Genomic DNA, 25,212 nt, shown 5'->3' on the forward strand with positions numbered 1-25,212 from the left:
AAATTTTAGGAATATATGTAGGTTACAAAAAGGATGAATGTCAAGAACTAAACTGGGCTAATAAATTGTTGTTAAGTTTAGACAGACTACTCAAGACGTGGAAAGGTAGAAACCTTACATATTTTGGAAAAGTTACAATTTTAAAGAGTCTTGGTCTATCTAAACTAATTTATAACGCCTCTATAATTGATGTACCAAAGTATGTTGTTTTACAGGTGAATAAACTGACATACGATTTCCTATGGAAAGGAAAAGGGGAAAAAAATAAAAGAAAGACATTCATTGTCAAGCTAAAAGATGGAGGTATTAATATGCCGGATTTTGCATTACAGGTCAAAGCGCTCAAGGTTGCATGGGCGAGAAAATTAATATGTAGAAAGCATGTGAGATGGAAGCTATTACCAACATATTATATAAATAAGTTTGGAAATGAAGGATTGATCTTTAGTATGTTAAATATTAACCTGGTAAATTGCATTACTTTGAAAAACATTCCTCCTTTTTATTTAAAAGTGATACAATGTTGTACTGAATTTAACGAAAACTGTTACCATGAAATTAATACTTATGAAGAAGTTGTTAATCAAAGTTTGTGGGGAAACAAATATATTGTGTGCAAAAAAGGTCTTTGTTTTATAATAATAATAATAATAAACAGTATTTATATAGTGCCTAATGGATCACTGACCCCTCTAGGTGCTTTACATAGGACCTTAACTAATATACAAATTGGTTTGATTCAGGATTTAAAAAAAATATTTGATATAATTAATTTTAACCGTTTGAAATTGTATTTTTTTTAACGTTATTTTATATCTTTGTATATAATGTCTATGATATGTATATAAATGGGTATGAATTAACAGGGTATGAAACAATACGGTATGTATATATATATATATATATATATATATAATGTATTTGTGGGTGTCTGTGTACAATATGAATAAATATAAGAAAACCATAAAAACAGGAGGATAATATTGGAAACAATATGTGAAAAACTAAAATTTACAAAAATTACTGATAAATGTTTGTTTTTGATTTTGAGCAGAAAAATATAGAATATTAACGGAAAACAATATAATAAAAGAAAGAACATATGAAGACAGATATTACTGATTTATTTTTAATGTATTTAATTATGATATGAAAGAATAAAGGTGGTGGTTCACGCCACAAAAGAAAAAAAAATCTTGTTTTCAATTAATCATCGATGCAGACATGTCAATAGAAAAACCAGACTTGGCATACATTTCTACATATGGCTACGTTTTTCGCTCAAAACAATGTGACAGTTGCTTCGCAGCGTCCTATAGAGGGCTGTGGTCAGAGACTACGGAGTTCAAATAGCGTGTTTGTTTGATTGGCAGCAGTGCTTTAGTATAGGCAAGCGTGTTAGAAAATCGTTTGATGTCACCGTCGATGCGTTTCCCTCTATTCCTTAATCCATGTATTTACTACTATTAATTGTATTGACCATGGATACACTTTAAATGTATAGGCCTCAAGTTTATTACATTAGTATTACGAACTAGTGGAAATAACACATTTAATTTATTTTATGGTAAACAATTACAAATCAAATTCGCTTTCTTGGACCCAATCTTCTTTCCTTTATGTTTATAATGGGCCAGATCGTCTAATTATGTTGGGCCCAAACGTTCACAAAGTTGGGCCCGATCGTCTTGGAATAAGTCCGATCGTCTGTCCCCGAATGTCCATCAATCCTCTAGGCCCTATTATAACAAGTAACCACAAAAATAAAGTCCGATCCAATCGCTCCCTTTCTTTCCTTGATCTCAACAATCACGTTATGATGAATTGTAACGACATTTGGAATTAAAAAAAATGTGTTAAATAATATGATTTTTTTGCGCCACAGAAGAGAGGCAAAAAAGCTTTATTATTGTAAATAGTTTGTTTTGGCTTATAATAGAGAACGCAGCATCATAAGTTTACCGATCTTCAGATGAAATAACAACAATCCAGCTTTGATCCCATATGCTTTGCCAATTCAAAAAGTTTAAAAATCACATGAGCAAATATTTAGGCCTACGTATTTGTTTTTAATACCTTTTTAAAAATATAATTTATAATTTGTTTTATTCAATCTTAGATGACGAAGTTTATTAATTTCATAAGAGAAAAAGTATTGATTTGGAATATTTTATGCCTATCCTAAACTCATGTTTCACTTTTTAATAAGCACTAAGCAAATTTATTGATTCAAGCCATGTACCCTATCTTTCCATTTTAACATAAAGCTCTGCCTACACTATAAACTTAATATGACAACAAATGTGATGTGCCGTAGATGGAAAACATGTACAACATTTTCGATTTTTTTTATCACGTGATGGAATTCAGGCATATTATATAATTATATATTCATTTTTCAGCATCTTTCTTCAAAATTATTAGAAAATATTTTTAGTCTTTTCTCATTTCAACACTAAAGCTTTAAAAATGTTAAATTTGGTAGCCAAGCATCATAACCACCAAGCCACAGCTCCACTCCTATAGCGTTAATTCACCTCATAATTGATACATGTTAATATTTTTTCTTATAAAGAAGTATTTTGGTTAATAACAATTAAATGGTAAATTCGGTTGGTTTTGCTCCGATGAGTTTATAAAAAAGGATTTGTAATAATCTACCAAGCGTATTTGCATTTTATTTCAATCGCCATGAACTGCAACTAACGTGTTTGTTTACATTTGACGTAAATACAACTCGTTTGCTGTCTCAATTGTGAGTATGCTTCCTCCATTTTGTATTATATTGTATTGTATCTTTGTAATATATTTATCATATTTGGGCATATCACCCTCTTTTTGACAAACTAGTTTGATAGTGTAGTGTTAAGAGCAATAATATCGTGACAATACAACGATGTTGTGTTCTTTTTTCATTACGTCATTTTATTTGATTTTATTTGATATTATTGTTATAGAAATAAACAGACATAAATGGATACAATTCTAGAATGAAATAAATTTCACTTGTTTTATTCAACAAGAAAACGAATGTTTATTTATTTGAGATTGTTACCAACCTAGTGTGTAGCAGCTTTATAGTATTTCATGCTCATCAGATGAAAAAGGAAACTTCAAACTAGTAACATATTCATAAGTAAATTAAGTAATTTATGACCTTATTGAAGTGTTACAATATCCAATACAAATACAATGTTTGATAAGTAAAACTTGGTAGCCGTTCACCCTGCTTAGTGACCAACAGTACTACAAAAACAACATGATACATTGACCAGTTAATAAAGCAATGTATTTTGTCACATTCTCGACGCTACACAGGGCAAGCGAACAAAAGTTTAAGGCGGTTAATAATGCTAGTAAACAACGACAGTAGTATATTTTGTGATTATATTTTGTCAAGTGTAGAACTAACATGACTTATTCAACAATTTTTTCCTATTGTATGCTCTATAATGATTTTAAGGCAATGTCTAACATCTGCCAACAACCTACATCATAAATTTAAACCGACCCAAAATAATGTAAATATGTATCACATCACAATCCAAGATACAACAGGAGACTTCTACATTGACAATCTACACTGTTTTTTCCTTTTGTACTTCTTTGACGAAAAAAATGAAATGATAAATTTACAGCAAATATTTGGTAATATTATGCCATGCTCTTTGGACTCTATATCCAAAAACGAATTACAGGCTGTTTAATAATATAACATGGATAGCATGCAGATAGCTAAAATAGGCATAAAGATTAATTGTAGGCCTATTTATTCTCATATTCTGTATTTTACAGTTGTTTTTTAAAATTTTCTTTCATAAGGTAATGATGTTCTTTCATATTTAAATAATGAGTTTGTCAAAAATGTTAAGCATTTTTGCATTTCTGCTATATTCTACAACAATTTTGCTAAGCATCCAAGCATCCGACAATGATGTGTTACTTGAATTTAAACCCTATGGAAATGAAGATCTATACCATGTCAAAATACATAGTACAACAGGAAATATCTACATAGGAGCTTACAACTCACTGTACAGACTGTCAGGAGATTTCAACATCATTGCTAATATTTCAACATGTTCATCAGATGATTGTGATAACATTAATAAAATATTAGAAATTGATTATGATCATGATAGATTGATTGTATGTGGAGGAGGAAACAATGGAAGATGTGAAGTAAGATCTCTTGTGGATTTAGTAACATTATACAAAAGTGATGTAGACAAGGAAATAGTGAGTGAACTATCAGCAGTTGGAATCATTGCACCTGGTGTGTTAGGTGATGGCACTAGAGATAGAGATGATTTTATTAAACGAAATGTTTTATATGTCTCTTCTGGACATACATCATTAAATCCAGTAGAGTATTCTTACAGGTACATTAATGCTAGAAGACGTCTTGATACTGATGTACTATTTGGACTCACCAGCCTTGCTTTCAATGCTATCACACCATCTTACAATAAACCCATACAATTTAAAACAGTTTTTAATTACGGGGGATATACTTACTTTGTTGCATTTAGACCCAATGATACTTATTACTTTCATTCGCGACTGAGTCGTGTTTGTCAAGACAACTCATTCGTCACATTTTCTGAGATCTACATTCGTTGTGTTGTTAACAATGTTGATTATAACTTGGTACAAGACATGTATGTCAGCCCTGTAGGCACTGAGTTGGGCACCTCACTAGGCCTACAAGCTGGAGATAATGTCCTGTATGGAGTGTTTGCTAAAGGTGATGGAAGTGGAGTTGCAACTGGACAATCTGCAATGTGTATTTACAAGTGGAATGATATAGAAGATGCATTCTTCAAGGCCTTAAATGGATGTATAAATGCTAATAATGATGTTCATACTCTAGACTATGCTGAGGATGCTGATTGTTCACAAGTATGATATTATTTTCAAACTTACATTATAATAGTCTTGTTACTTATTTGGTGTGGGAACTTTATTTCAAACATGTGGACAGATGTTGTGTTTTCTAAATCGTATGGCAATACTAGTCAATAAGTCTAACCACTCATTCTGATTTGTTTTCAATTATAAGACATGTGAAAAAGTGGATTTATTATAATTCTGAAATTTAATCAGTTTATTAACTGATACAAATTCAAGTTAAAAAATACTGTTTGTTTTTAATAATGAAGTCTTTCAGTTTTACTGCTGCTGATATTCAGTCATTGGTGTGTCCACAAAATCATGGTAGGCAACTATACAGACGTTATTCCCAAGGCACCTACACAGAAGCAGCAGTATCAGAAGCATTGCTAACAGTTAATGATAAAATACTAAAATCAGTTACTACAGCAATTGAAGAGGATCGTACAATAGCATTCATAGGCACAGATAATGGACAACTTATTAAGGTTAGTATAAAATTAGTACTGTACGCGACAATGTTTTAAATAAAACTATGAATTGTCAATTTAGAAATATCTAAAAGACTGGTGATAATGAGTGAGACATGCATATTTGTCAGCAGCATTTATTCACAGGTTGTTCTACTTAACTAGCATTCTGCCAATTATTTTTGCTAGTTTTAACACTGCTTAAATGTAGAAATATGTTTTAATAAACTATGTCTTAAATTGATTAAATGTTATGTTTTCTTCCAATTTTTCAGGCCGAGTTAACCAACAAAACCTCATCTAGAATGTATGAGTCTGTCACCATAGATACAGGTCAAGAGGTCAGGTCAGACACATTTATAGATGAAACATCTAATTATATAATAGCACTCACAGCAAAAAAGGTTAGTTTATTATAATAATATGTTTATATTTCCTTTGATACCAGTCTTAACTCCCCAATTAAAGCCGGCTTTATCAGATAGACAGTCTTACTAAAGCCACCCCTGTTAGACCATTGTTATAAAACAGTCTTAGCTAAGACCGTGTAAAGTAACAAATTGAGGGCGTACTTTACACGTAGAGCACAGAGCCATATATATAAAGAGTTACGACATTGGATTTAAGTCACGTGATATGCAGATCAATTTGTGTCAAACTTGTCTCCGTTAATGCATGTAAAGTATAGGAGCAAGAAATTACTTTAAACTTTTTCTTATATCAAAAAAAATGTAATTACACATTTTACGGTGGAATATCGACGTGCACAGCGTACAGAACCACTTGCGCCAAAGAATATTTCGCGCGCGTACGCTAGTACATTATAACGTTCGATTGATTGATTTTGGAACAAAACATCCCATAACTACGTCCCATTAATAACAATTATGTAATATTTTCAATTCATAATGCATGCTTTGATGACTAAATAAAATAATAAAGTGTCGTGGATATATTTGTTAATATATTGAATAGGTATGAACAATATTAAAATAATAAAGGCAAATTATTACAAATGAATGATGAACGAGTCTCTGAAAGTTTGTGTCAAAAACACGGAGAGCATATACTGTATAAAAAGAGGGGTGAATTTGTATTGGTTCATGCTTTGATGTATCCTGACTTGCATGTAGGCCCTAGTATTTATTCTTTTGTTATTATAGACACAATATATATATGTTACAAAATTAATACCATTAATAAAATTAATTACTAAAATAAAAACGGAATATAAGCGTTATTTCATAGACAAAAAAATCTAAAAATAAAGCAACAACTACAGGAAAACGCTATACAAATAAGACGCGCGCGCCCTCAGCGTCCGAATTCTTTGACACAAACATGGCTTCTAATCTTCAATGTCGTAACTCTTTATATATATGGCTCTGGTAGAGCACCAAATAATGTAATGTTCGTCACGCTTGTTCAAATCGCAATAACAGTACGTACATTTCTACGCGAGAAAATCTATTCTAGGCCTATATAAGAATAATATCGCTGTTATTAATTGATTTAACACTTAAAACTCGTTCAATTTGTTTGTCTTTAATGATAACTAATACGTAAAAGCAACAAAAAGAGAGGTTTAAGGCTGTTTATAAGACTCCTTTGAGTAGGCTTTAATTTTAAAGATCGCTTAGAGGTTAAACCGCAGTATATCAATGTCTATAATAAAGACTCTTTGCTGCGTCACGAATTATAGCCGTCTAAACATTTATAGACCGCTTTGAGCACTTTGTGGATATGTGCGCTTTATAAATCTTATTATCTTATCTTATAGCAATCCGCCCCTAATTTCAAATTAGTTTATAAAATATTTCTTACAAACTTTTACAAATACCATTCAATTGTATCCTAAGAAAATGTTAATGTTAAATTTGTGAACTGTTTAATTTGTAAATTGTGTCTTAATATTTCTTTTGTTTAAATACAATTATCGTATTAGTTGGTCAAGCTACAAGTAGCAAACTGCAGTCGGTTTATCACATGTGATGAGTGTATCAGACCACGTCAACTAGATGCAGATCCTTATTGTGGATGGTGTACACTACACAAAAAGTAAATAGAGTTCTTTTTCTTTTTTTTTCAATTCCCAAATTATTATTTTGTCTTTTCCTGCATTGACAAATTATTAGGAGATTTTTTTGTTTTTTAACTTTTTCAGATATTTTTGCAAAATAATAAACCATGAAAATAAATGTTAGAAATTATTTATTACTGTCTAAAGGCTAAATTATTTCAGGCTTAAATATTTCTTCAATATTTTTTTACAAACAGTTTAAAACAAATCTGAATTCAAATAAAGAATTTAAATGTTCTTTAGTGCAGTTAGCACTTACATTTGTCTTTTATTATGTTAGATGTACCAGATTTAAAGAATGCCAACAGTCTCCCTGGTTGCCAAGCAACAGTGCACAATGCATTGAGATTACAAATGTTGAACCACCTTTTATCCCTAAAACTTTTGAAAATATCAGCGTGAGTTGTGAAGAACAATTGATTAAATTTGTTTTCTAGGCTTTAATATTTAATAATAAAGAACATGCCATTGGCTGGAGAATGTTAGCACTACTAGTACAAACTATATCTATATTATCGGCACATCTATATTAGGTTCAAGCCTATCCTTAGCCATAGTAATTCTGGACTCAAACTGGCTGGAGATCCAGTGTACATCTGGCTTGTGATGCTTGTTCACAAAGGGAGTTATCCATTTATATAATAACAAGTTTTAATATGTATGCAACTTCATAGCTTAAATGTGTTTATCCATAGATTTCTCTAACTGTTGAGCAACTTCCTTCTTTAAAAATCAGCCAAAATTATAATTGTAAATTTGGTGACTTTCAATCATCCGCAATAAAAGATGGAGAAACATTGACTTGTATTTCACCGCCTTTATCACATGTACCACAGATACCAACCAGCCAAGGTGAGTTAAACATTATGCTAATAAGCTTTACTTTCTGTTTTATTGTTCTTTATTTAATAACTGTAGCAGTGGCTGTACTAGTATTTCACATATGGTATGCATTCTTCCCAGTAGGAGGTGTATACTATTAATAGCTCATGAGGAAATAGGTTTTAGTACACACTATGGAGTACAGAAATCATGCACTCACTACTCTACATTTGCAACAAGGGGGATTCCCTAAAGTGACCCTTGTTTTAACCTAGTGATATCTTAAGCTCTGTCTACACTACCAAACCAGATTAACAAAACAAATATGGTAGTGATATGCCCAAATATGGTAGTCATATCACATCATTGTCTCCATATATGGGCACATCACATTTTTTGGGAGTCATTTGCACCAACTATTTAAACCTATCTACCTCTGGAAAAAAAAAAGAAATTAAATATTACATTCATGTTTTTTGTAGAGATTTTTGTATTTAATTTTCAATTATGTTGTTTTTACCCATAAAATACATTTGAAATTAAGGCCTAGGCCTACACAGTAGCTAACCTTTAAATGATTTGTTTACAGCTTCTGTAGATGTTATTTTATCAGTTCATTCATCCGTAACTGATGTTGATTTTGTTTCCACTGACTTCACATTCTTTAACTGCAGTGCCATTACTTCGTAAGTATTGATTAACTCATTTTTTATAAGAGTGTGGAATAAATAAAAATGTAAAAATATTTCACTACTTTAACTATTAAATTGTAAACACACATTTTCTAAAGATAACTAAAATAAAAGGATCTGAAATTCAAGTGACACATTATTTTTAAGGAAATGAATGTTTATTTAGTTTCTACTGTAGCAGGTTGCAATGTACATAATTTGTTATAATCTCACTGTCATCTTTACCAGGTTGCAATGTACATAATTTGTTATAATCTCACTGTCATCTTTACCAGGTTGCAATGTACATAATTTGTTATAATCTCACTGTCATCTTTACCAGGTTGCAATGTACATAATTTGTTATAATCTCACTGTCATCTTTACCAGGTTGCAATGTACATAATTTGTTATAATCTCACTGTCATCTTTACCAGGTTGCAATGTACATAATTTGTTATAATCTCACTGTCATCTTTACCAGGTTGCAATGTACATAATTTGTTATAATCTCACTGTCATCTTTACCAGGTTGCAATGTACATAATTTGTTATAATCTCACTGTCATCTTTACCAGGTTGCAATGTACATAATTTGTTATAATCTCACTGTCATCTTTACCAGGTTGCAATGTACATAATTTGTTATAATCTCACTGTCATCTTTACCAGGTTGCAATGTACATAAGTTGTTATAATCTCACTGTCATCTTTACCAGGTTGCAATGTACATAATTTGTTATAATCTCACTGTCATCTTTACCAGGTTGCAATGTACTTAAGTTGTTATAATCTCACAGTCATCGTTAAATACTTAAGGAAATCAAATACAATATATTGATAATATTGTTGTAATGGGACAGTTGTAATTGTGTAATATGGTACTGTACAAAGCATACGAGATGTGTTCTTTAAATTTCAAATATATTTTGAATTCTGAACATAACAAATATTAATATAGCTGTGACGGAATTAATAAACAGAGTCAAATATTTAAAACTATAACGTGTCAACATTTAATTATTATTGTTTTATTCTTCTGTATTTTGAAATCAGATATACAATATTTCATTAGATAACCAATACTTAGTTTTAAGACATTTTGCAACAAGGAACTATCAACTCGTCAGTTCTGTGTTGTGTTTAATTCATTTGCATTACATTATTTATAATCAAATAAAAGAAAGGTACCCTTAATCGACTTGAGTTTGTAAGGCAATGACATACTATTTTAAATCATCTTTATTCTTATAATTTGTAATTATGTTTTGAAAGTTAAAATACTAACATCCAACATTTCTAGAAAATCTAGAAAATTCTTAGTTAAACTTGTCAGCTTCTCTTATTTGTGTTTGCTGTCACTGAAACTAGAACTGTAAACCTTCTATATTATTTGTTTGTTTGTTTGTTTGTTTCTCCTTATAAGAAAAACAAATATGTGAAAATGTATGAATTGGACTCTTGAAATTGAGAAAAATATAAACTTCATCAAGATACGTTTGTGCTCAGAATTGTTAAAAAAATACAATAGATCATTATGTTAATTTATGCCGTATGTGTACCTTAAAGGGTGTTAAACCATAATGCCCCTCGTTTTGCGTTTTATGTCCTCTGAGGAGTGGAAAATGATTGAAGTATACGATATAATTATTCTCTTTATTAGAATAACAACATCTTTATATCGGTGGCATGCGTGTCAAACGGTTATATTACATAATATAATAATGATTGGCACACTTGTAGTGTAAAATAAATACATGGTGTTTTACTTTTAACAATATTGTTTTGATTTTATTCTCAATACTGTAGTTGTTCTGAATGTGTTTCAAATTTTACTTGTGATTGGTGTGTCTACGACAACAAATGTACCCATAATGCATCAACATTGTGCACAGCAGACGACAAAATTATTTTGAATGGAAATGTAAGTAATTATGACTTTTTTTTTTGGTGCTGTATAATCAAATGGAAGCTGAACTTGTATTGCTCAAATAAACACTTTTCGAGACAACATGTTTTAGGCTAATTGTTTTTGGAAGGGCTTGGTAAGGTGCAAATTGTTGTAGTAATGTTTGCTACCACGGTTCGTAGAGTAACAGTTTACATTTGATCTTCTACTGTTATCAGTGTGAAGAAAAAAACAGAAAATTATCTATTTTTGTAATTATTGCATTCAAAATGTTTAATGGCATTATTGTTGAAATATCACTGATAAGCTATTGTTTAAATATGTAGGCAGCATCATCACCAAATGGTTTTCAAGGTCAAGGGTCATGTCCACAAATTTATCAACCAAATGGGGAACTTATTCATGCAAATATACGGAAAGAAGTCAGAATACCAATTAAGAATTTACCAAATGCTACAAAGGTAAACATTTAAAGTTAATAATTTATTTTCTCCATGATACTGAAATAAACTGACCTTTATATTCATTCATGTTGATTGAGAGTTAATTCACTCTCCACAAATAGACTTTTTTAACTCTTTGAGTTTTACTGGGTGGAGTTGTGGCATGGTGGCTATGATGCTTGGCTATCAATCCAAGGTTCCTGACATATTTCAGACCTCTACTACCACTACTTGTACTCTTTGTTTATGTAGAGCATCTTGTGTATGTTTGTCTTGTGAACGGGATTGCCACCTTTAAAAGGATTGTGAATGAATTATGGTTTATGCTTATGGTTATCCTTGGCAATTTACCTAAATTTATAAAAACAAAACAAACACTACAGTCATGGTAAGACTTGCAGTACATGATTTAAACGGACCCATAATGTTATTCCATTCAAAATGTTAATGGAAAAGAAGTTTACCCAGTGAAAGACTAGGTCATTGAAACAATCTTCCTGTGTGTGTTCTTTTATAAAAACATAAGTGGTTTATAAAAAACATTCAAGAAACCTGAAGCGTAGTAGTGAGATATGTGTGTGAGATTTCAGTCTACTGTAATCAATCAATTCCCACAAGAGATGGCATAGAGTATTAATATAGAATTTTGTGAAGTGATGAATTAGGCAGGATAATTCAATTCAAAACCTCTATCAATGTAGGAAAACATCAACAACCTAAAATTAGAAGTTTTTATTTGTTTGTCTCTGTTTATTAGGTAAACAACTATGAATGTGAGTTGGAAATTGAAGCACAAGTCGGCAGGATTCCAGCAACAGTTGATGAATCAAACTCAAATATCACATGTTCACAATACACTGTAAGCATCTATATATAAATTTACGTAAGGGCAAAATTCGGTAAATCGCGCGTTATTTCTAGAATGTTTACTCGATGGTATGTAAAGTTGGTTCGTACTTTCGGTACTGATTTTAACCACCTGATGTAACCATGTTTACTAATTAAATTGAATTCGATAATTAGTTATTGACGAATAAAACGAGTTTTTAGGTTCAACGATTTGCTCCAAATAGGGGTGTTTTCCGATCGTGGTATACACTGTCTAATGGATGTCCAATTTGAAAAATACACGCACACAATAATACGAGGACACTTCGCATTTTCCTATCTCCTCCTACGATAATTGTTTTTAATAGCTGAAAACCGGTTGAACAGTTCGAGTACAGCATCATAATCTTGAAGACAGGCCGATTTTCTTTAAAAAATGCTATTTTGATAGATTTAATATACGTTTTTACAAATGTATTGATTTGTGATGAATGGAACATTCCAAATTATTTGGTTTAACCATAGAGGCATAGATTTAGATTTATGGGCTCCCTTGGAGAATAAACATAAATAGTATTGCAATGATGTACAATACTGTTAAGGTATTAACCACTTTTGATCGCAATTTGAATCGCAAATTTCTTACTGTGAGTGTTGGTACTGTTAGATATATATAAGCAAAAATATACAAATAAACTTTATTACTGTGAGTGTGGGTAGGCCCTACTGTTAGATTATAAACATATAATATACAAATAAATAAACGTTATTACTGACAGTTGCTTCTCAACATTTGTATTAATTAATAATTTAAAAATATATAAACGTCGTAGTGGTGTATCGTTACATGTACTTTACTATTTCAATCGACTATGACAGTGAGAGTTTTAACAAAGTACTAAATCGTAAATGTTTTACTGTCTTTAGTGGTATATTATTTATAGGCCTATAAAACATTAAAAACAATATTTCGTTACTAAGTAGATAAGAATATATTTTAAAATGTTTCCTCTTTGTACCTATCTTCTTCCCCCATCCCTCAACCCTTAATGTTACATACAAAACACAAATTGGGTTTGTTTAAATGAGTCCAAATAAAAAAATTTGACTCATTTTGTTTCTCTCTCGGAAGTAATTCCCAGGGTGCTAATTTTGGTTGACTACATAAATCATCGTGTATATTTATTCGTTTCTGTAAACGACAATGTATTATAGTCCTGCAGTACGTACATTTGAAATCTCCATTTTTTTCTCGCTGGAAAATACTGTGTATTCGAGAACCATCTGTGGGCACGACCTAGATGGTACGCGAGCGAAGCGAGCGTGCCATCTAGTCTATAATAAATTTACGTTAGGGCAAAATTCGGTAAATCGCGCCTTACTTCTAGTATTTTTACTCGATGGTATATAAAGTTGGTTCTTACTTTCGGTACTGATTTTAACCACCTGATGTAACCCTGTTTACTAATTAAATTAAGTTAGATAATTAGTTATTGACGATTAAAACGAATTAGGTTAAACGATTTGCCCCAAATAGGGGTGTTTTCCGTGGTATACACTGTCTAATGGATGTCCATCTTGAAAAATACTCGCCACAAAAATGCGAGGAGGCTTCGCATTTTCCTATCTCCTCCTACGATAATTGTTTTTAATAGCTGAAAACCGGTTGAACAGCTAGAGTACAGCATCATAATGTCGAAGACAGGCCGATTTTCTTTTAAAAAAAAACTATTTTGATAGACTTAAGATACGATTATACAAATGTATTGATTTGCGATGAATAGAACATCCCGATCTCTCAGTCTGCCAGAGTTTTGTTTAACACAAGTAGGTAAATGTATGAGCCCTTGGTTTAACACATACGGTAGGTAAATATGGGCCCTTTGAGAATAAACTTGTAATACTTTGACAATACTGTAAATACCTATTAACTATTTTTGGTCCTCATTTGAATCGAGCATTTCTTACTGTGAATGTTCGTACTGTTAATGTAATATAAAAATATATACAAAAAAACTTTATTACTGAGATTGTGGATAGGCTTCACTGTTAGATATACAAATAAACTTTATACTGACAGTTCCTTCTCAACGTTTGTATTAATTAATAATTACCAATAATATAAACGTCGTAGTGGTGTATCGTGACATGTACTTTAATATTTCAATCGATTATGACAGTGACAGTTTTAACAAAGTATTAAATCGCAAATGTTTTACTGTATTTAGAGGTATATTATTTATAGGCCTATAAAACATGGAAAAAATATTTCGTTACTGAGTGGATAAAGAATATATTTAAAAATTGTTCCTCTTTGTACCTATCCGCTTTCCCATCCCTCAACCCTAATGTTACATACAAAACACAAATTCAAAAATTTGGATTTTTGTGGTAAGTTTCTCCTTCGGAAGTAATTCCCAGGGTGCTGATTTTAGTTGACTACATAAATCATCGTGTCTATTTATTCGTTTCTGTAAACGACAATGTATTATAGTCCTGCGGTACGTACATTTGAAATCGCCAGTTTTATTACGCTGAAATTACTGTGTATTCGAGAACCATCTGTGGGCACGACATAGATGGTTCTAGTTTTAGCAATTTTTTTAGTCACTAAATGTGAATAGTAACACATTTTATTTAGATGAATTAAAAAATCCAACGTCAATGAGATTTTAACAAGTTTATTAGATTTACGTCGATTCCATCCATATGATGATGTTGATCTAAATCAAAGCTAATTTTAAACGGACATTTTTATAAAATTGACATAACAAATGCATTAGTTTGCTTAGCCATCAAAATTTAAAAAAAAGTTTGTTATAAATGGTTTCCATTCATAATAATATCAATAAATGTCATGCTATTGCATACATAGTGCCATAGATGGTTTATTAAATTTTAGAAATTAGATTTAGTAAAAATATAGATTAATGGTTTATGTCCTAGATTACGGTTCTGATCATATGTCCAAATGTTTCACTACAGCATTACCGTATAGTTTTCTAAATAGATATTAGAGTATCTTGTGTTAATATTTTTCCAGTAAACCTGAAACATAAGCGTGTCAGTTTTCTGTAATTGCAATGTGCCTAAAATTTAATTGTAAAAAGCGTAACGTGTATTTCATTTTAGTATGACTACGCATCTAAGGACAAAAAGGAAGTAAATGTATATATTAGAGTATTTTGGAATGAGAATGTAATTGAAAACACTTATCAAGGTTGGTTTCAATTGATTGTTTATATTGATAAGAGTTACAATGCAGCTATACAAATGCCTGGTTCCTTTTTTAACATATACCAGTTTTAGTATAAATCAACATACTTCTATTATAGGCCTAAAGCTCTATCTACAATATCAAATTAGTTTGATAAAAATGTGTGATTTGCCAAAATATGGTAGTAATAATGGCATCATCATGTCCATAATGGACACATGAAATTGTTATGTCACATACAGTTTGATAGTGTAGACAAACTAGCTTGACAAAAAAGTTTATGTGTCCAAATATGGTAGTGACTATCATGTCCATAGGCACATCAATTGCCAATTGCATGGAACTCCATTGCCACCTGGGATTTATGCATTTTATGCGAACTCATGTTTTACATTATCTTGCCATTTAGCATTAATACTGTATATCCTTTGGTAAGCTTCAACATTTATATGACAGGTGAGATAAAACTTATTGTTAATATTTCTTGCATTGTATATCTATTTACCAGTTACATTGTACAAATGTAGTGTTCAACGTCCAGACTGCAGTCGATGTTATTCAATGAACACCACTAGGTCAGCACTTGATTGTGTCTGGTGTACTGGAGACCAATGTTCCTACAGTCCATTCTGTTCATCAATAGTGAATGAATGTCCATCACCTGTTATTATTCAGGTAATTGGAATTATTTTTCTTCTACTTCTATTCTATTTTAATCTTGTTTCAGGGAATAAATTTGATTGAAAACGCGAATCTGAAACTGAAGAACAAATATTTTACTACAAGTCTAAATCATTTCTTAAGTAGGCTTTTATGTTTGTCATTTTTTTTTCAGATTCTTCCCATCTCTGTTGCTACAGTAACTACTCAACCAGAACCTGATTTCACAGAGGTCATTGAACTATTCGGAACTGATTTTGGACAGATGATGTCAGACATTTACAGCATTACGATAGATAACAAAGAATGTGTAATAGTCGCTGATGGATTTAACATACATTTACAAAGGTATTTATTGAGAAAAACTTAAATAATATTAAACAATAAAATATAGGTACATTCTTTGGTTATTAAATTACATTTTTATTCTTAATAATAGTATACTGTAGTAAATTTTAGGGGAAATAATTGAAATATAATTCCTTAAGAATATAATATAGAACAACAACAAATAGGAAATATACTGACAATTATTGTTAGTTTATTTCCTTTTGTTGCTGTGCAGTTTAGAGGTTACCATTTCCAAGTTGCTAAATTATTATACTATTTATTGATATAATTCGCCTAGTTTATATCCCTCGTTGAAATAACCTTTATCAACGCAATTAAAATTGTTACATTTTAAAATTTACTATACCTACACAGTGTGAAATGTAAAGCTCCTGTGTTTGATAGTTTCTCTCAACATGACGTCATCATAACTGCCCAAGGAAAGACAAGTGCACCTATAGTCTTACTCTATCAGGTATATATTTTTTAAATAATGTAAAAAAATATTGTTTGTATGAATGGCAGAAAGTCAAACTAGTTACATTTTAATTAACATTAAACACTAAAATATATTTTACAAAACTATTGTAGTACGAAAAGTTATTTATACGATTTGTTTGAATATAATGAAATCAGTGTTTGTCTTTAAAATATTAAAAATAAACATAACTTGTATTAAATGTAATACTGTAGATGTTGTATTGTGTAGAAAGATAACGTGTTTTTATTTTAGAATCCAATTATATCTGAGTTGAGTCCAAGGTTTGGCATAAAAGCTGGTGGAACTACACTAACATTCAGTGCATCTAATCTGAACACTGGGAATGACTTAATGGTATCTATTGATGGAAGTGAATGTTTTGTTACAGAGTAAGAAACACAAACTCAAAGTAATGTATTGATAAGAAAAGGCTAATCTATTAAATGAAATTATAATAAAGTGTTTTTCGTCGCTGCAGTAATGTTACATTTATTTCATCTGCTTCTCTGCCAATTATTCTATAATAATCTCAAAACTGTATAAATGATTATGTTGGTTATTTTATTTTGTGTCAATTTTTGTGTCAGTATCAATGAAAACCAGATAATGTGTACGACATCAAACTATACAACATCTGGAGCTAAAGTTGCAGTAACAGTTACATTTGGAAATGCTGTTAGAGATGGTCCTACCTTCACTTACACTACAAATCCCACAGTGACTGACTTCCAACCTAATAAAGGCATTCAAGCGTAAGAAGACATACATTGTGTTCTCAATTATAATATATGTATTCGTTCATTGAATAGACGATGGAGTACTGCAAAGTATTTTTCTATTACTACGCACAGCTTCAGTAACAATCAGTAATTGATTGATCAATACATTTATTGAATTGGTTGCATACCTATCTAAATTGTTAGGATATTTTTTTTCTAAACATTCTCCTAAAATGTATGATACTGTAGTATATAAATATTTAAAATTAAACAAGACAATGTATATATTTTAAAATAATTTAAATTTATTGAAATTAAAAATAACGTTTTTATTGCAGAGGTGGTCAAAACATCATAGTGACAGGAACAAATTTTCAATATGTACAGAAAGCACAGATGTTTTTAAATAGTATATTAACTGAAAATGTAAGATTTAAATTACGATTGGATAAATTTCAATTGAAAGAAAGAACACTTAACTACTAATATTAGGGCATACTTACATATACCCACCATTAAGTACTTGGTAATGCCAATTTATTTAAAACTTTCTTCTTCAAAATGATTCTATAATTTTGTAGAAATACATATTATATCGAAGAATATTATATGAAATAATTGGGCATGAAACAAAATAATTTTTTTTTCTTCCCAGAACTGTATAATTCTGTCAAATGAGAATATGGATTGTAAAAGTCCACCAGCTGATCTCTCCACATCAGGTAGCAGACGACAGGCAGACCAGGAAGTTTTACCTTTGACATTTTCATTTGATGATTTTGTTCCAACATTGAACGGTGATTTCGGATTTTCCGTTTACTCTAATCCAGTTTATTATCTCTTTGATAATAAGTCTTCTTACGGAGAGAAAACGGAAGATGGTGACTATAAATATGACAACAAAATTGACGAGTTCATGATTCTGATGGTAATTATAATATGTGACATTTTTTTATTTGGTTTTGATTTAAGAGTTAGAATTCATCATTGTAAACCATTTAAAGCTGTTCGACATAGTCAGTTTTTGTGGATATGATGCCGATTGGGCTTCTTTCCAGCCACTTGATGGTTTTGATTTTTAGTGTCAGGAAAAGAGTCCTATATTTCTTCTTGTTTAATTTGTAATAACAATTGATAATATTATTCTGATTGCCTGTAAATATTTACAAGGTTTACAATTAAATCTTGCAAAATTGGACCACCAGAAACACTACATCAATAACATCTTAATTGTCATAAACTTATTCAGTTTCAAATTTCATATATGAAATTCTTATTGGTCAGATGTTTTGCCCAATTCTGACGTAACTGTAAATTATTCTCATTACAAGTGCGAGAGAACATAACTGACCAATAAATTCAATACATTGCTACATTGGTTCATATAAAAATGCAATGGCGTTTTAAACTTGATTATAGTTTTGAGAATCAGTATTTTATTTATACCCAACATTAAAAAAAAGCCTGTATTTACATAATAGGGGTCTGACATCAACCTTGCTAGTAATGTTGAGGATTTTTAAGTGTTCATTGGAAGTGTTAAATGCACTGTAAATTCAATAACACGTACAGTAGTTCTTGTTGAAATACCAGATAAGGAACCTAATCCAGTAGATGGTGAAGATCATCCTATTGTTAAGGTAGATCGTGAGCTCACTAGATAATACTTTTAATATTATATATAATATTTTTATAATATTCAATAGTCCGTAACCAATAATGTCAAAATCACAAATTGTTTTTAAACGAACTCATCAACATTGTAATATTAATTTATTTTAATTTTTAAGATGAACTACGTTATTTATGTTGTTCTGTTTTAGTGGCTGTTTAGACTTAGGTTGAATAAGTAAAACAACGTACAGAACTTAGAGACAAAAAAAGTGTTTGTCAAAATCCTATTTTACGAAATTCTAATTTTAGACTTTGATAGGCCTACTTAAACATTTTTTAATATATTCATACATTATTACTACTAGATTGTTTTTAACAAAAAATGTACTACAGAATGTAACCAATGTTAGTGTTTTAATATTGATTGTCTCCAAATAACTTTAGATCCGTCATGGAAATCTAAAGTTCACTTTCGGTGCAATAAGATATGTAGGCATTGGATTGTCTACCACCGTCATAATTATTATAATTACGGTTGTTGTGATTGTGGCTATCACCATTACAATCATACTTGTCTACTGGCGTAGATCAAGAATACTCGACAGACAATTGGAAGAAACAACAGTGAGATTTTTTAGAAAAAGTAAGCTAAAAAGCATTATAGATAAACTCAAACTATTGATATCATAAGGGGCTTGAAAAGTAAAAGCTAAATTTGGATATATGAGTGATGTAAAATATAACTGATTATTTCTACAAAAATGTCCCATAAACTAAGAGTAGTGATTTACTTTTTGAAATTAGACGCATTTTGAATTACTATCGCAAGTCTTCTAGAAACGAGTTTTAACAAGTTTTTGTAATAAAACAAGATAATTAGAGTGCCTATAGGAATACGCTACTGGAAAACTAATATGCACAATTAATCCAAATGTTTTGCAATTTGTAGCGCCGAGTTTAGTGTTTATGTACTGTATATAGATGATGAGGATAGCATACCGGCATTATAATGAAACAATCGATTACACATAAAGCTACATTCAGTATATACGAAAGTCAATAACTACAATCTAAGTAATTGTTAATAAATTCATTCATATTTAGAAGAAGAAAAAGAAAAGGAGTTTCTAGGAATAGATGACGATAATTCAGAAGTAAGGTATATGGGCATAGTACATGACAGCATAATAGCAAGAGAATTTAGTCAGAGTAAAGAGCATTATGTACAATGTATGCTGTTTCTTGGATGTGAGATGACTCCAGTAATGCAAGAAAGTGGATATGTAAGATATTGCTACTTGCTTGTGATTACACAACGTTACAAAACATTCAATTAACGCGGGGTGTTACCTCAATGATTAATTGTATTTTGTAAGGATTTTGCAGTATTTACACCATGTCATCCGAAAGGAAGAAAGGAAGTAGGCAAATTGTTTACATTTAAAAATTCTCAACTTTACATAATCTTTTTTTAGAAAATTATAGTTTTACATTTATTTACAAATACGTACGAGAATACGATATAATATTATAATATTATTACTTTCATATGTTATGTGGTATTGTTTTATTATTTTATAGACTGAACTGTTGGAAGATCATCGAGGTTTACCTGAACTGGATTTGTTTTTGGACGAGAAGTTTCTAATGAAAATAATTAACATTTTAGACAATGACTCATCGTTTACATCTGTACAAAGGTATATTAAAAAAAATTGTAATGATTTTAGATTTAGATTTGGATAATAAGTCTATGGTTATGATACAATATCGGTACAAACGGTGCAAGGAAGCTGCAATCAGTGTCACTTTTAAGTTACAATGGTTCACGTCTAACTTTGTCTATTATATGGTTCTGGTGGCAGAACACGTAAGAAAAACCGTTACAGTCTATTGGTTACTATATAATACTATAATTACGCCTACAATTAATACAAACTTTTATCTGTTTTACTTTAGGCAAAACTTTTCCGCTTTGTTCTTAATGGCTATGGTTGGTGATGATAAAACAGAATATCTATTTCAGTGAGTAATACTCAGTATATACCTTATTAATTTACAATTCTTGTGTATGACGTATGCAAGAATGAACGCTAGAATTGGCAGCACTGACTGACTTAAGCGACAAGATGTAGTTGGAAAGTAAATTATCTAAGTCCACAGTAGCAATGATCGTTATACAATTTAAGTTATTATTAAGTAATTCTATGGTTACGCTTAATTCTAATATGTTGTGTGATTAAATATTTTAGTATTATGGATATGCTTCTAAGCAAACATATTGCTAACAAAGTGAAGGCCAAAAATGTCAAGTTAGCTTTAAGCAAGTGGGTACAGTTATTTTGTGTTTTTAATAATTAATTATTAAAACCTAATTTGCAAACGTGTGTTTATCAAGTTATGACATATTACTTTAGTGACTGTGAATGTGAAATATACTTCAATATGTACTTATATACTTCTTATATACTTCATATACTTTTTATCTATTGCTATATTAATCAAATGTAATATAGCAATTACCTTCAATTACAGAAACGGTGAAACTGTTATCGAACATATGATATCTCACGTGATGGCATTATGCATGTATAAATACACAATGGTATGTAAATTATTTTATACATTAATAATTATACCTACATATCATTATTCTTAATAATTAAACTAATGATGTCCTAAATCAAGTCGGTTTATTATATTAGTAAGTAATATTATGTGATTTGGTTTACGTAATGTAAAATTAGCTTGGTTTGGGTTATTTTCTTAACAAAAGATTTTCTTTCTAAATAATATAAGTCTCTTTTTTATTTGTAACAAATTTGACTCTTTAATAGGAATATCAAATAAAGTCCATCAATCATCAATTAATCAATCAATCAAATAAGATCAGATCTAAAATAACGTACTGTATATAAATATATTATGTGTGTTGTATACTACTTTCACTTCAATTTTGCAGAAGTATGTATCAGGGCCTCTTTTGCAACTTGTAGATGCTATAACTACGAGAATAGATAGTGGTGCGGTAGACGCTGTTCATCATCATTGTCAATATTCTTTAGACGAGAACTGCCTTCTGCCAATTGATGTTACTGGAGAGAATATAGTAAGATATCTGCAAATGTTTTGGAAACATTTGAGTATATAACATATAACACTGAAGCATAATGCTACTTGCAAACAATTATTTTAATACATTTTTAGAGCCCATGACAAGTAAATGTGTATATAATAAAAATGTTAAAGAAGGTCAGATAATCCCGCAAATATTTAATTATTAGCCAATCCGATAAATACTGAATTTCCACACAAATTCAATGGCATTTTTTTTTCAATTTAGAATTTGAGTTTGGTAGTTGATGAGGAAAAACAAGAGATTGTGAAAGTAAACAGTTGTGATACGCTATTTCAAGTAAAACAAAAACTGTTAAATGTTATGTTTAAGGAACAACCTTTTTCAAAAAGACCCAACGTTTCATACGTTCAGTTAGGTGAGTACACCAACAAACAAGCAATTTAATTGTATCTTGCTCCTTTATTCTGTAGATTTCAATTATATAAATACTGTAATAACCTAATTTTTTTTTCTAAATCTAGAATGGAGAGTGAATGTAGATCAACGAATTATTTTACAAGATACCGATTTACAGACAGAAAGAAAACTAAAAACAATTGCAGATTTTGGAGTAATATTACTATAGTATTTTTTGTTTTGTAATATAAATTAACTGTTAGAAAAATGTATTAAGCCTATAATAATAGGCTTACTAGGTTGTGTACAGGCCGGACGTCAGTGGACACAAGCTTAACATGACGCATGCACCTTAATTAATTAAAAAAAAATACTTTTCTATACCAGCAGGTTAGCAAACAAATAAATCAATCACTACTCGGATCGTAAATTTGAAGAATTACTTTTTTTTCAGATTCAAAATAAAGCAGTGGTAGCGTTTGTAGACGTTTGGAAGGAAGATATCAACGCGTCAGACCAGTATGATACAATTAAGCAACCAATAGTTGCTAGACATGGTAATAATGATAATATGTATTGGTATACATACTACATTCCAATTGAACCTTACTAATATATATATAAATCAATGATGTTGCGTAGCACTGTGTAAATTATATATAAATCATACTGTAAATTATAGAAACAGTGCTCATATTCGGAACATGATCTCATAATCGCGTCGAGCATAGCTCATTGGCGAAAGTTCCATATTTTTTAGTTGTATGAAAAAATGTTTCTGGCTGGATTCGAACCTGCAACCTCTCGCTTACAGGGCGAGTATCATACCACTAGACCACAGAGCCATGTATGGTATTATCACAGATTTTCACCCACCAGATACATTCTCTCATACAACAAACGCCCTCACAATCAGTGGAGGCTTAACAAGTCAGAATAAATTCCAACTTTAATTCGCAACGGTTTTTTAAATAATATTGTGTATATGTAAATCAATGATGTTGCGTAGCACTGTGTAAATTATATATAAATCATACTGTAAATTATAGAAACAGTGCTCATATTCGGAACATGATCTCATAATCGCGTCGAGCATAGCTCATTGGCGAAAGTTCCATATTTTTTAGTTGTATGAAAAAATGTTTCTGGCTGGATTCGAACCTGCAACCTCTCGCTTACAGGGCGAGTATCATACCACTAGACCACAGAGCCATGTATGGTATTATCACAGATTTTCACCCACCAGATACATTCTCTCATACAACAAACGCCCTCACAATCAGTGGAGGCTTAACAAGTCAGAATAAATTCCAACTTTAATTCGCAACGGTTTTTAAAATAATATTGTGTATATGTAAATCAATGATGTTGCGTAGCAACATCATTGATTTACATATACACAATATTATTTAAAAAACCGTTGCGAATTAAAGTTGGAATTTATTCTGACTTGTTAAGCCTCCACTGATTGTGAGGGCGTTTGTTGTATGAGAGAATGTATCTGGTGGGTGAAAATCTGTGATAATACCATACATGGCTCTGTGGTCTAGTGGTATGATACTCGCCCTGTAAGCGAGAGGTTGCAGGTTCGAATCCAGCCAGAAACATTTTTTCATACAACTAAAAAATATGGAACTTTCGCCAATGAGCTATGCTCGACGCGATTATGAGATCATGTTCCGAATATGAGCACTGTTTCTATAATTTACAGTATGATTAATATATATATATATATATATATATATATATATATATATATATATACATATATTAATATATTTCAACTTTAAAAAAAATCAGTTTCTCCTTATTTTATGTAATTATAATTGTTCAATAATAAATTAATAATATAAAAAAACAAACAATACTGTTTATAAAGTCACGGTCATTTATACTGAAGATTTCTTATTGGTATTACAACAACAAACAGCTTTATTCAGCCAATGAGTGGCAGAATAAACCAATTTATTTGTTGTTGTTGTTGTTTGTGCTATTGTTTTATTATTGTTTATGATGTAACTTTACTTTTTAAGAAACTAACATCTACCAAACATCAATCAATGCAGATGGCACTTTCCACATTGTGAGTGATTTTAGTTCAAATACTTTCAAACATTTACAGTCACCATTAATTGAATAAACAACAAACAATTGATATAAATAAATCTTATTGCTTATTGGACATCTGGTAATGAACTGTGAACTAAATATTCATTAAAGTAGCTTTACGCTAGTCGATAATTTGACTACACATCAGTTACTGTTGGTCGTTTAGTAGGCGTTCTAGTTAAAAAAAATATATTTAGCATACATTGCTTGTCATAACTAGAGACTTGGCAAGTGTAGTTGGTCAGTTTTGATTATTTTGAAATGAACTTTTTTTTTAGTTGGAAGGAAATGTGTACACGGGTGCGTATGATGCAATGGACGGCGAGAAGCCAAATATTGATGAATCCATCTTTGAAAGGTTAACTGAAACTAAGGTAGGAATAAATAAAAACAACATTTTTTGATTTAAACTATTTGAAACAGTTGGTTTTTAATAGGATGCAACTTGACATGCATATGAGACGTATCACTCTAATGTATCTTGTTGTTGG

General features: G+C 30.6%; 2 protein-coding genes across 2 annotated transcripts; both read left to right on the plus strand.

Moving 5' to 3' along the window:
* The first annotated feature begins 16,261 nt into the window (after window positions 1-16,261).
* Window positions 16,262-17,560, plus strand: LOC140058172 (hepatocyte growth factor receptor-like). The gene is made up of 4 exons (XM_072103731.1): window positions 16,262-16,341; window positions 16,699-16,798; window positions 17,057-17,193; window positions 17,392-17,560. The coding sequence occupies exons 1-4, from the start codon at window positions 16,262-16,264 to the stop codon at window positions 17,558-17,560; spliced, it is 486 nt and encodes a 161-aa protein (XP_071959832.1).
* A 2,300-nt stretch (window positions 17,561-19,860) lies between these two features.
* LOC140058173 (plexin-B-like) lies at window positions 19,861-25,125 on the plus strand. The gene is made up of 12 exons (XM_072103733.1): window positions 19,861-19,864; window positions 20,242-20,420; window positions 20,719-20,837; window positions 21,097-21,162; window positions 21,390-21,464; window positions 21,673-21,742; window positions 22,100-22,246; window positions 22,481-22,631; window positions 22,738-22,826; window positions 23,067-23,169; window positions 24,646-24,695; window positions 25,000-25,125. Exons 1-12 carry the CDS (start codon window positions 19,861-19,863, stop codon window positions 25,123-25,125), a joined length of 1,179 nt encoding a protein of 392 aa, XP_071959834.1.
* The last annotated feature ends 87 nt before the right edge of the window (window positions 25,126-25,212 follow it).

Source organism: Antedon mediterranea, chromosome 9, assembly GCF_964355755.1.
Source record: "Antedon mediterranea chromosome 9, ecAntMedi1.1, whole genome shotgun sequence".
Taxonomy (NCBI): domain Eukaryota; kingdom Metazoa; phylum Echinodermata; class Crinoidea; order Comatulida; family Antedonidae; genus Antedon; species Antedon mediterranea.